A 17,937-nucleotide genomic window follows, 5' to 3' on the forward strand; every position below is an offset into this window, starting at 1 on the left:
CTAATAATGCTTCCCTTGGCTGAAACATAACTGATTAACATGAAACTAATGAATGACAATCTTACTAAAATATAATCATTCATTACAGGTGTTAATGAACTGCAAACAGAATTTCAAACCCAGATTTGTATTCAGCATGAAAAATAGCCCTTAAGCTGAAGTTTTCAAAGAAATCTAGTCGCTTTTGAAAAATACCCAAAAAAGCAAGTTCAGGGCAATCTTATGCCTAAAACACATGTTGTTTTAAAACTGAAATATTACATAATGAAACACTTCTTGAAATAATCATGGAAAATATCTAATAATGCTTCCCTTGGCCGAGATATACCCGATTAATACGAACCACAAAAACAATTTTTGGAAGATATAATCATTAATTACAGGCCTTAATGAGACCCAAACAGTATTTCAATCCTAGATTCATTTTCAGCATGTGAATTAGCCTTTACAATGAAGTTTTCCGAGAAATCTAGTCACCTCAGAAAATTACTACCAAAATTTTTCACCTCAAAAAAACTTTTGTTTTAAAACTAATATTACATGATGAAATGCTTCTATACTTGATACAATTATTGAAAATATATAATAATGCTTCTCTTGGCCAAAATGTACCTGATTAATACAAACTGAATAAATGACACAATCTTATTTAAATGTAATCATAAAGTACAAGCCTTAATGAACCACAAACAGTATTTTAAGCCCAGGTTCGCATTCAGCATGAAAATTAGTCCTTTTACTGAAGTTTTCAAGGAAATCTAGTCACCTCGGAAAAATACCAAATATTGCAAGTAATAAATAGGTAAGGGTATTTTAAGCCCAACAAACTTTTTGTTTTGAATTTGTAATACTACACAATGAAATGCTTTTATACTTGAAATAATCATGGAAAACATTAGTAATGTTTCCCTTAGCCTACATAAAACCAATTAATATGAACCAAATAAATGACACAATTTCAAATGTGTAATCATCAATTATAGGCCTTAATGATACCTAAACAATATTTGAAGCCTAGACTTTTATATTCAGCATGAAAAGTAGTCCTTATACCGACATTCTTTTTTGACATTTTTTTTTTTTTAATCTAGTCACCAAGAAATATACCAAAAATTGCAGGTAATAAAGGGTATTTTTTTAGCCAAAAAAATCTTTTAAAACTGAATTATAAAAAGATAAAACACTCCTATACCTGAAATAATCATGGAAAATATCTACTAATGCTTCCATTGGCCAAGATTTACCCAATTAATATGAAGCAAATAAATGACACAATCTTAAAATATAATCATCAATCACAAGCCTTAATACCTCTAAATAGTACTTCAAGCCCAGATTTCTATTTGGCATGATAAATAGTCTTTATAACAAAGATTTGAAGGAAATCAAATCACCCCAGAAAATTACCAAAAACTGCAAGATATTTTTTAGCCCACAGAAGTTTTTGTTTCATAACTGTAATAACATGATAAAACACTTCTATACTTGAAACAGTCTGGAAAACATCTAATAATGCTTCCCTTGGCTGAAATATACCTGATTAATACGAGCCAAAAAAACGACACAATCTTATGAAAATGCAATAATTATCTACAAGCCTTAATGAATTGCAAACAGTATTTTAAGCCTAGATTACTATTCAGCAAGGAAAATTGCCCTTATACTCAAGTTGTGGAGGAATGTAGTCACCCAAATCACCGAAATTTGCAGGAATTAGTCATTTTTTAGCAAAATAAAAAAAGGAAGAAAACACTTATTCAAAATGCTTCTGTAATTGTAATAATAACTGAAAATATCTAATAATGCTTACCTTGGCCAAAATATAATTGATCAATATGAAATGAATATCTTTTACTTATCATACTTTGTCGCTGTCTCCCGCATTAGCGAAGTAGTGCAAGGAAACAGACAAAAGAATGGCCCAACCCACCCACATACACATGTATATACATACACGTCCACACATGCACATATACATACCTATAAATCTCAACGTATTCTTATACACACACATTCTTATACACACATAGACATATACATATATACACATGTACATAATTCATAGGCTGCCCTTATTCATTCCCATTGCCACCTCGCCACACCTGAAATAACAACCCCCTCCCCCCGCATGTGCGCGAGGTAGTGCTAGGAAAAGACAACAAAGGCCATACTCATTCACACTCAGTCTCTAGATGTCATGTATAATGCACCGAAACCACAGCTCCCTTTCCACATCCAGGCCCCACAGAACTTTCCATGGTTTACCCCAGACGCTTCAAATGCCCTTGTTCAATCCACTGACAGCACGGCGACCCTGGTATACCACATCGTTCCAATTCACTCTATTCCTTGCACGCCTTTCACCCTCCTGCATGTTCAGGCCCCAATCACTCAAAATCTTTTTCACTCCATCTTTCCACCTCCAACTTGGTCTCCCACTTCTCCTCGTTCCCTCAACCTCTGACACATATATTCTCTTTGTCAATCTCTCCTCACTCATTTTCTCCATGTGACCAAACCATTTCAAAACACCCTCTTCTGCTCTCTGAACCACACTCTTTTTATTACCACACATCTCTCTTACCCATTTTTGCTTTCCAAGATAACGTTCTCGACTTCCACACATTTTTCAATGCTCTCAGAACTTTCGCCCCCTCCCCTACCCTATGATTCACTTCTGCCTCCATGGTTCCATCCACTGCCAAATCCACTCCCAGATATCTAAAACACTTCACTTCCTCGAGTTTTTCTCCATTCAAACTTACCTCCCAATTGACTTGTCCCTCAACACGACTGTACCTAATAACCTTGCTATTATTCACATTTACTCTCAGCTTTCTTCTCTCACTCACTTTACCAAATTCAGTTACCAGCTTCTGCAGTTTCTCACCCAAATCAGCCACCAGCACTGTATCATTAGCAAACAACAACTGACTCACTTCCCAAGCTCTCTCATCCTCAACAGAATGCATACTTGCCCCTCTTTCCAAAACTCTTGCACTCACCTCCATAACAACCCCATCCATACACAAATTAAACAACAATGGAAACATCACACACCCCTGCTGCAAACCAACATTCACTGAGAACCAATCACTTTCCTCTCTTCCTACACATACACGTCTTACATCCTCGATAAAAACTTTTCACTGCTTCTAACACCTTGCCTCCCACACCATATATTCTTAATACCTTCCAAAGAGCATCTCTATCAACTCTATCATATGCCTTCTCCAGATCCATAAATGCTACAAAAATGCAAACACCTGATCCACACATCCTCTACCACTTCTGAAACCACACTGCTCTTCCCCAGTCTGATGCTCTGTACATGCCTTCACCCTCTCAATCAATACCCTCCCATATAATTTCCCAGGAATACTCAACAAACTTATACCTCTGTAATTTGAGCACTCACTCTTATCCCCTTTGCCTCTATGCTCTATGCAAGCATTCTGCCAATCCTCAGGCACCTCACCATGAGTCATACATACATTAAATAATCTTACCAACCAGTCAACAATACAGTCACCTCCTTTTTTGATAAATTCCACTGCAATACCATCCAAACCCGCTGCCTTGCCAGCTTTCATCTTCTGCAAAGCTTTTACTACCTCTTCTCTGTTTACCAAATCATTCTCCCTAACCCTCTCACTTTGCACACCACCTCGACCAAAACACCCTATATCTGCCACTCTATCATCAAACACATTCAACAAACCTTCAAAATACTCACTCCATCTCCTTCTCACATCAACACTTCTTGTTATCACCTCCCCATTAGCCCCCTTCACTGATGTTCCCATTTGTTCCCTTGTCTTATGCACTTTATTTACCTCCTTCCAAAACATCTTTTTATTCCCCCTAAAATTTAACGATACTCTTTCACCCCAACTCTCATTTGCCCTCTTTTTCACCTCTTGCACCTTTCTCTTGACCTCCTGCCTCTTTCTTTTATACATCTCCCACTCATTTGCATTTTTTCCCTGCAAAAATCATCCAATTGCCTCTCTCTTCTCTTTCACTAATAATCTTACTTCTTCATCCCACCACTCACTACCCTTCCTAATATGCCCACCTCCCACGCTTCTCATGCCACAAGCATCTTTTGTGGAAGCCATCACTGCTTCCCTTAATACATCCCATTCTCCCCCACTCCCCTTACCTCCTTTGTTCTCACCTTTTTCCATTCTGTACTCAGTCTCTCCTGGTACTTCCTCACACAAGTCTCCTTCCCAAGCTCACCTACTCTCACCACTCTTCACCCCAACATTCTCTCTTCTTTTCTGAAAGCCTCTACAAATCTTCACTTTTGCCTCCACAAGATAATGATCAGACATCCCTCCAGTCGCACCTCTCAGCACATTAACATCCAAAAGTCTCTCTTTCATGTGCCTAACAATTAACATGTAATCCAATAATGCTCTCTGGCCATCTCTCCTACTTACATATGTATACTTATGTATATCTCTCTTTTTAAACCAGGTATTCCCAATCACCAGTCATTTTTCAGCATATAAATCTACAAGCGCTTCATCATTTCCACCTACAACACTGAACATCCCATGTACTCCAATCATTCCCTCAACTGCCACATCACTCACCTTTGCATTCAAATCACCCATCACTATAACCTGGTCTTGTGCATCAAAAGTACTAACACACTCACTCAGCTGTTCCCCAAACACTTGCCTCTCATGATCTTTCTTCTCATGCCCAGGTGCATATGCACCAATAATTACCCATCTCTCTCCATCCACTTTCAGTTTTACCCACATCAATCTAGAGTTTACTAAACTGAATAATATATACTTACTCATATATGCATTTTCTTTATCATTTCACTTAATCGCCGTCTCCCGCATTAGCTAGGTAGTGCAAGGACACAGACAAAAGAATGGCCCAACCCACCCACATACACATGTATCTACATAAACGCCCACACACACAAACACACACATGAAATCCCCCCTCCCCTGAGGTGGCACTAGGAAAAGACAAAAAGGCCACATTCGTTCACACTCAGTCTCCAGCTGCCATGTGTAATGCACCAAAACCACAGCTCCCTTTCCACATCCAGGTCCCACAAATCTTTCCTTGGTTTATCCCAGACGCTTCACATACCCTGGTTCTATCCACTGACAGGATGTCGACCCCGGTATACCACATCGTTCCAATTCACTTCATTCCTTGCACACCTTTCACCCTCCTGTATGTTCAGGCCCTGATCGCTCAAGATCTTTCTCACTCCATCCATCCTTTATTCAGGTCCATAAATGTACTTGGTGTGAGGATCATGCTAACATAATATTCATCATGGTTAACACAAAATTACTGAAATATTATGTCCTGTGTAAACTACGTAACTCATAATATTCACTCTGTAGTAAATAAAAACAGAATTTGCTCAAGTGGTATGCAGCTAAAGAGGGGAGAAAGTCAGAGTTGGGGTTTGCAAGCTGCCACATTCACTTCGCCTTGCTTTCACAGCTGCTTCCACTCACCTACACACACAGAGAGCCTTGTGGTCCACTCCTCCACACAATATTCGATATCAGTAACTATATGAGCATATGAGAGTCCAACACTACTAGCATAACCACACCACATCACACACAGTCTTCCCTATTGTTAGCCCACACCTCCACACCACTACATTAACACCAAGCACAATTATGGGCCTGAATCAATTTTAGTATCAATATTGCAGCCCATAATTGTGTCATAGTCTGTATTTTCAATCACTGGCAGCACATAACATCATTACAAATATACAGCAAGAGACTTACTTCAGTCAACGGTTGCCTTATACTCAGGGCTGTTCCATTATGACTTTAGCTAACTCATACTGCTTCACTGCTCATTTGTTTCGAGTCTTGGTCTACTTAGAATGTATGATTACCTATCATTCAGATTTGATTTTCATTGAATATATGGAAAAATATATGACGAAGATATGCTAAACAATGTTAATGGTAGATATTGTGTGCATTTAGCTTTTAATGGCTTATATTATTCACATGAATTCAAAGCAGATTTTTGAAATTATTCGAATGCATCTCAACCTACACTACCGCTGTCAATGATCACGTGCTTAATGAAAACTTAGACATTGAAGGGGCTCTAACCTTCATATCATATAATACAACACTGAATATGTAACTGATTATGAATACCAGCAACAAATGACTGACAAACATAATCCTCTCTTACTTTATCACATCATCACAGTTCTGCTGTGTGTATGGGTGTGTGTGTGCATTGTCACGTCGTTATACAGACTCATCATCCAGAAAGAGGTGGGGACTGTAAAGGTCCACGCACACACGGACCCCTATGAATTTCTATGAGTGACTATACATCCTTTTATCAAAGATATGTGAGATCTCTGTACTGGAAATCTTTCCACTTCTCTTTTTATATTTGTGTATAAGTAGAAAATGATGTACATTTAGAATGCAAGTCATTTATCTGTACACAGCATGTTGGGTACACCCAAAATTTTTTTTCATCAATGCAACACAATTATGCATATATAACAAGGGAGCAGACCTAAAGAACCCTGATCCTAAATTTTTAACGTATATTCTGAAATATCAATTAAAGGCAGATTAAAAGTGAAAACAAGATTAAAAAGACAGTCATCTTTAACCTTTCAGTGTTCCATACTTTATAACAGGTACAGGAGTCAGAAATTTTGTCTGAATTCTGATATCACGTAGATTATTCATGACAAAAATTGATGTGTATAAACAAGGCCATCATTCATTTGTTCCTGGGCAACCTTGCTCAGACACAAGTAGCAAATGATATACAAAAATCTGTCATTCTTGCCTAGGTAACAAGGGAAAGTATATATGAATGCTTACTCTGGATATGTAAACTATACTGCAATACATTAATACATTACTGTACTCAACAAGCAGCAAGTCAAAAATCATGCCAAGAATGTTACATGAATGCTATTGCTACCACAAATAAGGGATGTGCAAGGCAACTGAGTCCAAATTTCTAAAAGCACTCATACACAGAACAACACATGGGTGTATGTGTACATAACACTCATACACAGATGCTCTTTAACATACATGCATTGAATACACACCTCTTTGAATGCTGTCAAGTGCTACACAATTTCATTGCAGTTTAGATTTTCATGCATGTGTTGATTTATCATCAAAAACCCACTCTTCACACAATACTGTGAAAATGGTCGTTAGGATCTTCATGTAGATATGTGAGTTTGCCTCTGAACATTTCCAAATGATGGAGAATGATTCTTATATAATTTCTATGGCCATCTCAATATTTTTTCTGTTGCTCAGTACTACAGCTGTAGGTACTAATAAAATTATAAAGTATCAAATGTTTAATGGCAATCTGGCATACCTGACTCCACCCTTTCCGCTGTTGGAGGATATACTGATGCTGCTGCTGGAAGCTGGAACTGAACTGGCTTTTCCTCTGCCACCTTTATTTCATTTTCTCCTCCAGTAAAACCTTCATTCTGTTCTCCTTCATGTTCCTCCTGTGCAGTACCTTGCTCATCCTCTGCAAGTGGCTTGCTCTTATGATGCATAGCATCATCAGTCACTTCCACTGGTACTCCTTCCCTGGAAGTAGTCCCCACTGTGCTGTTATACTGAAGATCTGCATCATTCATCTCAGGTGGGGACACTACATGAGAAGCATCTTTATCTTCCAAAGAACTTCTGCCTGTCTCATCTTCCTCTTCAATTATGCTCTCATGCATAGTGCTCAGTCTCAAAGACGAGTCATGTGATGAAGGATGTTGCTGTTCGGCTGCATTTACTGGCAGGTCAGCATCTGATCTTGACATGATGGTGATGTCATCTTCATTGCCATGCAGTTGTTTCACAAGTATGTGATTGATTCCAGCTGTTCCTGGGGAGTCCTGATAAAGGAAAAAAAATATGAAGATAACATAATCAACAGTAAAATCTTATTCAGTCATTAGCACAGTATTCATATGAAATCTTATGATATAGTGTACACCTAGTTGTCAGTGACTTGTATAAAAGGGTAATACATGATTATATACCTGAAAGTGATCTTCGTGGACAGATGATGGGTGGGCAAGATAAGTTAAGGCCTCTGCAGGACAAGCAGTGCCAGGTCTGGCATTGTGGATGGCCCTCTCAGGAGAAATTATCTGGGAAGACCCTTGTCCAGTGCTTTCCTCTGTCTCTGTAACATTATCAGAAGTCATATTCATACTTTCTTGTAACAAATAGTAATTGATGATCAAGTTTTATAATGTCAAAATTCTGAAATTCAAAATACTGTGACTTAAAACACCTTGTATCAGTAACTTATCTCACTTCTGATAAAGAATCAGTTAATATCATAGAGTAGAAATACATGTGGAAAGGGAGCTGAGGTTTTGGGCATTAGTACATGACAGCTAGAGACTGAGTGTGAACGAATGGGGCCTTTGTTGTCTTTTCCTAGTGCTACCTCGCACACATGAGGCGAGGTGGCAATGGGAATGAATAAAGGCAGACAGTATGAATTATGTACATGTGTATATATGTATATGTCTGTGTGTGTGTATATATATGGGTACATTGGGATGTATAGGTATGTATATTTGTGTGTGTGGACGTGTATGTATATACATGTGTATGGGGTGGGTTGGGCCATTTCTTTCGTCTGTTTCCTTACGCTACCTCGCAAATGCGGGAGACAGCGACAAAGCAAAAAAAAAATATATATATATATATATAAACATATAACGAATGTGGCCTTTGTTGTCTTTTCCTAGTACTACCTCGCGCACATGTGGGGGGAGGGGGTTGTCATTTCATGTGTGGCGGGGTGGCGACGGGAATGAATAAGGGAAGATGTATGAATTATGTACATGTGTATATATGTATATGTCTCTGTGTGTATATATATGTATACGTTGAGATGTATAGGTATGTATATGTGCATGTGAGGACGTGTATGTATATTCATGTGTATGTGGGTGGGTTGGGCCATTCTTTCGTCTGTTTCCTTGTGCTACCTCGCTAACGTGGGAGACAGTGACAAAGTATAATACAAATACCAATACAACAAGGAAATACAGCAAAACCTCATTCTAATGGATTTCACTGTCAGAAATCAGCTTCTAATGCACCCACTGGATCAATGGAAATTTCTGTATAAGTTCCATATATTGCAAATTTAGTCTAGTAAGGTAAGTATCCACTGGAGTGAATTTATGATCCAACAGATTATCCCAGTACTTTCTGGCATCAGTCCAGGTACTCTCAGGCTCAGGCCAAGATGCTGGGTGTCAAGACATGACAGCTTGTAGTGTGCCACCTCAGTGCAGGTTTTTCTTATTTCATTCACATACAAAGTTCCTAGCACACAAAAAGCTAGTTTTACATTAATCTTCATTATTCAAGTGGTGTAATGCTACATTCTGTACATTTACTTTCAAGATGCAAGAAAGTCACCGCCTGCAGGTTTGAGATAAAAAACACTTGGGAAAGACATCAAAAAACTCAGTGCCAATGATATCATATAATCTTTTTTTGGGTACAAAGCCTTTTTTATATCATATCATGGCAGACAGGAGTGGTATTTGCTAAGAAGTCCATGAAACACTTATGTATTTCCATCAACTGAAATGACTCAACATCATGAGCATGAAGAGAGAGTGGCTCCTGCCTCATGCAGAACTAAGGAAGCAATAAGAGCATGTTTTGTGACATTATCAAAGCCTACCACAAAACAAAGAAATTTGCTAGTGTTTAGGACAATGGCCCTTCATCTCCTGGAAAACTTAAGAAAACAGCAAGGATGAACAACCCAAGAGCATTGTGTTTAAGCAGTACCAACATCATGGTGCTGAATGAATCCCAGTGTGTGTAGAATGCAGCCAATAAATCTGCTACCTAGCTGGGTTTGACTGAGCTGTTATTCAAAGCCAGCTAATGATGGCTCCATTATCTCTGCAACTGATATAGCCTGGTGGACTAAAAAGTGAAAGATGAAATAATGACGACTGACAAGCATACTGTTGAACCATTCCACAGAAAGCTCAGAGAAGTTAATAAAAACAGCAGCATGAATTCATTCCAGCTGTACAACAGGGATGAGGTGAGGTGTTATTAGTGAGCCCTGACTGAGAACAGCCAGGCCTACAGGAACATGTCTAAGACCTAAAACTTTTTTTTACGTTGAAGGCTCTAGTCACTGACAAAAGTCCACATCAAAGCCAGGCATTAATTGAAACAGGGAGGATTATGAAAGGGAAAGAGAAGAGACAAGGGAAAGTATTCATGAATTTCGAAGGAAGTGAAAAACGTCTTTTAAAATGTGCCAGGTCATAGTTATTGGGAAAGACATAAGAAGGTAGAGAGTTCCAAAGCTCTGAGGAGTAGGGAAAGAAACACTTATCAAATTGGCCCACCCTTAAGTTGCCAGTGGTCACACAGTAATCATGTAATGCAACAGCTTGGCGAGTATTGCATGGGGGCACATGAGGAGCCAGTTTTTGGGAGCAAAAACCAAAGTAATACCTATAGAAGAGGGAATGTGAATCAACACTGCAGCGTAGAGCAAGAGGGTCTAGTAAGGATGCAGAGCTAGAACCACCCCAGATGTGCCAGCAGTACTCCATACAAGGACGAATCAATCCTTTGAATAAACAAAGCAACTGTTCTGAAGAAAAGAAATTTTGATATCTACAATAGACTCTCAGTTTCTTAGGCAGACTTAGCTATTTCCATACAGTGGGGTTTCCTAGAAAGAGTGGATATCAAAGTTATACCAAGTATTTTCATTGAGTCAAGAGGTGGAATTACAGAACTGTCAAAGGAGAGATGACAACTGTGAGAAGTTTTCAAGAGACAGATGAGTAGAAATCAAGTCTAAGAGGTATTGAACTGAACTAGATTTCATCTACCTAACAAAGATATCCTGTCCAAGTCTGAGTTCACTGAGGAAGCTGTGCCAACACGAGATTCAAATAGAGTGAGAAGAAGGAACTGAATCAAAGGATTTGAATGAATGCCCCTTCCCCCAACCTATGATCCACTTCAAATTCCATAGTTTCACTCAGTGCCTAGTCCACTCTCAGATATCTAAAAAAACTTCACTTCCTCCAATTTTTCTTTATTCAAACTTAATCCCAATCAACTTGTCCCACAACCCTAACGAACCTAATATCCTTGCCCTTATTCACATTTACTCTCAACTTTCTCCTTTCACACACTTTTCCAAACTCAGTCACTGACTTCTACAGCGTCTCATTAGAATCAGCCACCAGTGCTGTATCAACAGTGAACAACAGCTGACTCACTTCCCGGACCCTCTCATCCCCACCAGACTGCATACTCACCCCTTTCTCCAAAACTTTTGCTTTTACTTCCCTAGCCACCCCAACCATAAACAAATCAAACAACCATGGGGACATCACACACCTCTGCTGCAGACTGACCTTCACTGGGAACCAATCACTCTCCTCTCATTCTACTCGTACACATATCTTACACCCTTGGTAAAAACTATTCTGCTTCAAACAGCTTCCTTCCCACACCATATATTCTTATGACCTTCCACAAAGCATCCCTATCAACCCTATCATATTCGTTATCCAGATCCATAAATGCTACATACAAATCCATCTGTTCTTTGAAGTATTTCTCACACACATTCTTCAAAGCAAACACCTGATCCATACATCCTATGCCACTAATGAAACCACACTGCTCCCCAATCTGATGATCTGTACATGCCTTCATCCTCTCAATCAATACCCTCCCATAAAATTTTCCAGGAATACTCAGCAAACTTATGCCTTGGTGGTTTGAACACTCACCTTTATCCCCTTAAAATATAATCATCAATTACACACCTAAAAGACCACCAAACAATATTTCAAACCCACAATCTGAAATTTAGTTTTTATTCTGGGGTTCAAGAGAATCTAGAACTATTCAAAAACACAAAAATTGCAGGTAATAAGCAACTTTTTATTCCAAAAAAAACTTTTTAAAAACTGTAATATAACATAAGGAGATGCTTCTATACTTGAAACAATCATGGAAAATATCTCAAATGTTTGCCCTTTTCAACAAATACATAGTAATTATGACAAGAATAATGACACAATCTTCTTAAAATATAATTAACAATTACACGCCTAAAAGACCACAAACAAAATTTCAAACCCATGTTGTATCAGCCAAAAATTTAGATCTTATCCTGAGGTTTAAAAGAAAATCTAGTGCTATTTGAAAAATACCAAAAATTGCAGGTCAATGCATTTTCTATCCCAAAAATATTTTTCTTTTAAAATAATGTAATATAATGTAATGCTTCTTTACTCAAAGAAAAAAAAAAGGAAAATATCTCATAATGCTTCCCCTAAGCAACAAGTACCTGGAAAATATGACAAAAAGAAAAATTTTCTAAAAATTTAATTATCAATTAGAAACCTAAATGACGCGAAACAATATTTCAACCACATATTCCTTCGTTCAGCATGAAAAATAATCCTTATACCAAGGGTTTCAAGAAAATCTAGTACCTTCAAAAAATAGTGAAAGTTCCAGGTAATAGGTCAGAATATTTTCTAACCCAAAAACCTTTTTCCTTCAGCGTTGTAATATAACATTATGAGACACTTCTATACTTTAAATAATCATAGACAATATCTCTGTACAAATACATATACATAGACACCCATATACATATCAACTTATACACATATACATACACATACAAAGACATATACATATATACACGTGTAAATATTCATACTTGCTTGCCTTCATCCATTCCCAAAGCTACCCCACCCCAAAGGAAACAGCATCGCTACCCCCTGCTTCAGCAAGGTAGTGCTAGGAAAACAGACAAAAAAAGGCCACATTGGTTCACACTCAGTCTCTAGCTGTCATGTGTAATGCACCGAAACCACAGCTCCCTATCCACATCCTGGCTCCACAGACCTTTCCATGGTTTACCCGAGATGTTTCACATGCCCTGGTTCAATCTACTGACAGCACGTTGACCCCAATATACCACATCATTCCAATTCACACTATTCCTTGCATGCATCTCACCCTCCTGTACGTTCAGGCCCCAATCACTCAAAAAATTTTTCACTCCATCCTTCCACCTCCAGTTTGATCTCCCGCTTCTCCTTGTTCCCTCCACCTCTGATGCATATATCCTCTTTGACAACCTTTCCTTACTCATTCTTTCCATATGTCCAAACCATTTCAACACACCCTCTTCTGCTCTCTCAACCACGCTTTGTTTTTCCACATCTCTCTAACCCTTTCATTACTTACTCGATCAAACCATCTCACACCACATATTGTCTTCAAACATTTCATTTCCAATGCATCCACCCTCCTCCGTACAACCCTATCTATAGCCCATGTCTTGCAACCGTATAACATTATTGGAACTACTATTCCTTCAAACATACCCATTTTTGCTCTCCGAGACAACATTCTCTCCTTCCACATATTCTTCATCACTCCCAGAACCTTCTTAATATGTAATCATAAATCACAATTCCTAAATCACCCCCAAGCAATATTTCAACCCTAGATTTACATTCAGTATGAAAATAGTCCTTATACTGAGGTTTTTAAGCAAATCTAGTACCCTTCAAAAAATGCCAAAAAATGCAAGTAATAAGTCATGGTATTTTTTAGCCCCAAAAAATATTTCCTTTAAAAGCTGCAACATAACAGCATAAGATGCTTATACTTGAAAAAATCATGGAAAATATCTCACAATGTTTCCCCTAGCCAAATGACACATGAAAAATTATGATAAAAATAATCAAACACAATCTTCTTAAAACACAATTATCAATTACACTCTTATATTTATTTATTCATTTATTTCATTTTGCTTTGTCGCTGTCTCCCGCGTTAGCGAGGTAGCGCAAGGAAACAGATGAAAGAATGGCCCTACCCACCCACATGCACATGTATATACATACATGTCCACACACGCAAATATACATACCTATACATCTTAACGTTATCCCTGGGGATAGGGGAGAAAGAATACTTCTCATGTATTCCCTGCGTGTCGTAGAAGGCGACTAAAAGGGAAGGGAGCGGGGAACTGGAAATCCTCCCCTCTCGTTTTTAATTTTCCAAAAGAAGGAACAGATAAGGGGGCCAAGTGAGGATATTCCCTCAAAGGCTCAGTCCGCTGTTCTTAACGCTACCTCGCTAACGCGGGAAATGACGTATAGTATAAAAAAAAACCCAGCTCAACGTATACATATATATACACACACAGACATATACATATATACACATGTACATAATTCATACTGTCTGCCTTTATTCATTCCCATCGCCACCCCGCCACACATCAAATAACAACCCCCTCCACCCGCATGTGCGCGAGGTAGCGATAGGAAGACAACAAAGGCCCCATTCGTTCACACTCAGTCTCTAGATGTCATGTAATAATGCACCAAAACCACAGCTCCCTTTCCACATCCAGGCCCCACAAAACTTTCCATGGTTTACCCCAGACGCTTCACATGCCCTGGTTCAATCCACTGACAGCACATCGACCCCAGTATACCACATCGTTCCAATTCAATCTATTCCTTGCATGCCTTTCATCCTCCTGCATGTTCAGGCCCCGATCACTCAAAATCTTTTTCACTCCATCTTTCCACCTCCAATTTGGTCTCCCACTTCTCCTCATTCCCTCCACCTCTGACACATATATCCTCTTGGTCAATCTTTCCTCACTCATTCTCTCCATACGACTAAACCATTTCAAAACACCCTCTTCTGCTCTCTCAACCACACTCTTTTTATTACCACACATCTCTCTTATCCTATTATTACTTACTTGATCAAACCACCTCACACCACATATTGTCCTCAAACATCTCATTTCCAGCACATCCACCCTCCTGCATACAACTCTATCCATAGCCCATGCCTCACAACCATACAACATTGTTAGAACCACCATTCCTTCAAACATACCCATTTTTGCTTTCCGAGATAAAGTTCTCGACTTCCACACATTCTTCAAGGCTCCCAGAATTTTCACCCCCTCCCCCACCCTATGATTCACTTCTGCTTCCATGGTTCCATCCGCTGCCAAATCCACTCCCAGATATCTAAAACACTTCACTTCCTCCAGTTTATCTCCATTCAAACTTACCTCCCAACTGACTTGACCCTCAACCCTACTGTACCTAATAACCTTGCTCTTATTCAGATTTACTCTCAACTTTCATTCTTTCACACACTTTACCAAACTCAGTCACCAGCTTATGCAGTTCCTCACATGAATCAGTCACCAGTGCTGTATCATCAGCAAACAACAACTGACTCACTTCCCAAGCTCTCTCATCAACAACAGACTGCATACTTGCCCCTCTTTCCAAAACTCTTGCATTCACCTCCCTAACAACCCCATCCATAAACAAATTAAACAACCATGGAGACATCACATACCCCTGTCGCAAACCTACATTCACTGAGAACCAATCACTTTCCTCTCTTCCTACACGTACACATGCCTTACATCCTCGATAAAAACTTTTCACTGCTTCTAACAACTTGCCTCCCACACCATATATTCTTAATACCTTCCACTCTTATACGACACCTAATCAATATTTCAGCCCTAGAATCTTGTTCAGCATGAAAAATAGTCCTTAAGCTGAGGTATTCAAACAAATCTAGCACTCTTTGAAAAATACCAAAATGAGACTCTTTTATACCTGAAATAATCATGGGAAAAATCTCATAATGTTTCCCTGGTTGACATACCTGGTAAATGCAACAAAAATGACACAATCTTCTTCAAATACAATTATCAATCACATGCCCAAATGACTCCGAAACAATATTTCAATCTCAGATTCATATTTAGTATGAAAAGTAGTCCTTATAATAAGGTTTTCAGGCAAATATGGTAATCTTTAAAAATACCAAAAACTGCAAGTGTTTTTCATACCAAAAAACATTTTTCTTTCAAGTCTGTAATATAACATATTGAGATGCTTCTTTACTTGAAATAATCATGGAAAATATCTTACAATGCTTCCCCTAGGCAACACACACCTGGTAAATACTAAAGGAATAAGACCCAACTTTCTTAAAATGTAATCAGTTACAGGCCTATATGACCTAGAAACAATATTTCAACCCTATATTCATATTCTGCATGAAAAATAGTCTTTCTACTGAGTTTTCAAGCCAATCTAGGAACCTTCACACAATACCAAAAATTGCAGGTAATAGGGTAAATTTTAGTCAAAATCTTTTTTTTTCTTTCAAGTCTGTAATATGAGACACTTCTATACCTGAAATAACCATGGAACATATCTCATGGTGTCTGACTTAGCCAAGACAAGAATACTGACTCAATCTTCTTAAAATATAATTATCAATCACTAGCCTAAATGACTCCCAAATATTATTTCAACCCCATATTCATATTCAGCAAGAACAATAGTCCATGTACAGAGGTTTTCAAGCAAAGCTATCACAATTCCTAAAATACAAAAATTGCAGGTAATATAGGTCAGGCTATTTCTTAGCCCCCCAAAATTATTTCTTTTAAAACTGCAATAAACAAAATGAGACACTTCTGTACCTGAAATAATCATGCAAATTTACCTCATACAGCTTTCCCTAAGCAACATATACCTAGTAAATATAAGAATAATGACATAGTCTTCTTAAAATACAATCATCATTTAAAGACCTAAATGATAACTAAACATTAATTCAACCCTAGATTCATATTCAGCATGAAAATCAATCCTTAAGAAGCAAATCTAACATCCTCTAAAAAAATACCAAAAACTTAGTCAATAAAACTTTTTCTTTTAAATAAGTAATATAACATCATGAAATGAATAGGCACAATCTTCTTGAAATGTGATTATCAATTAAAGGCCCTAGGGACCCCCCCAAACAATATATAGTCCTTATATGGAGGTTTTCTGGCAAATCTAGTAACTACCAAAAAATATCAAAAATTGCAGGCAAAATGTAATTCAGGGCATGTTTTAGCCAAAAACTTCTTTTAAAACTGTAATATAATACAATGAAATGCTTCTGTACTTGATATAATCTTGGAAAATATCTCACCTACCTTACAGATAACTGATAAATATGATATATATAATGGCAAAATCTTCTTAAAATGTAATCATTAATTACAGACCTTCATACTCCAAATAATATTTCAATCTGATATTCATATTCAGCATGAAAAATAATCTCTCTAATGAGGTTTTCAAGCAAATCTAGAACCCTCCAAAAAATACCAAAAATTGCAGGTAAAAGAACTTTTTCTTTTAAAACTGTGATATGTATAATGAACCGTACTTGAAATAATCACGGAAAATATCTCATTATGCTTCCCCTCACCAATAGATACCTGATAAATACAAAAATAATGTCACAATTTTCTTAAAATACAATAATCAATTTCGAGCCTTAATGACCCTCAAATATTTCATCCCCAGATTGGTATTCATCCTGAAAAATAGTCCTTATACTGAGGTTTTCAAGCAAATCTATTGCCTTCCAGAAACTTCAAAAAGGTGTATATTTCTGTGCTACCCTGTACCACAGCAAACAGCTTCCAGTGTTGCAAGAAGAAAGTTTGTCTTCAAGGTTCTCCTGTGCACTATCACAGGAACCAGAGTGCATGGTTCACACAAGACATATTCTCTAACTTGCTTCAAACATACTTTGTTTCTGCTATGAGGAACCATCAAGTCTGTTAAAAGGGTTGTTCTACATGAAATGAGGGCCCTGCCCCTCTCTGACAATGCTCCAGTCCATCCAGGATTAAGTTAGCTGTCCAGCAGGTATGGCGAGATCAAGACATTGTTTCTGCTTGTCAACATCATGTCTGCCAAGAGGTTCTACAGGAAGAAGCACTTGGAGCAGTGTTATG

At 38.0% G+C, this 17,937-nt stretch overlaps 1 protein-coding gene across 6 annotated transcripts in view; it reads right to left on the bottom strand.

Annotated features, from left to right (window-relative positions):
- LOC139754601 (lisH domain-containing protein ARMC9-like) overlaps positions 1 to 17,937 on the bottom strand; it is a 164,696-nt gene that overhangs the window by 56,260 nt on the left and 90,499 nt on the right. For all 6 annotated transcript variants that reach the window (XM_071672025.1, XM_071672028.1, XM_071672026.1 and 3 more), the window contains 2 exons: positions 8,063 to 8,208; positions 7,390 to 7,915 (listed from right to left, as the gene is read on the bottom strand). In XM_071672025.1, coding sequence (XP_071528126.1) covers positions 7,390 to 7,915; positions 8,063 to 8,208 — 672 coding nt within the window. The remainder of the gene's footprint in view (positions 1 to 7,389; positions 7,916 to 8,062; positions 8,209 to 17,937) is intronic.

This window comes from Panulirus ornatus, chromosome 17 (genome assembly GCF_036320965.1).
Source record: "Panulirus ornatus isolate Po-2019 chromosome 17, ASM3632096v1, whole genome shotgun sequence".
NCBI lineage: Eukaryota > Metazoa > Arthropoda > Malacostraca > Decapoda > Palinuridae > Panulirus > Panulirus ornatus.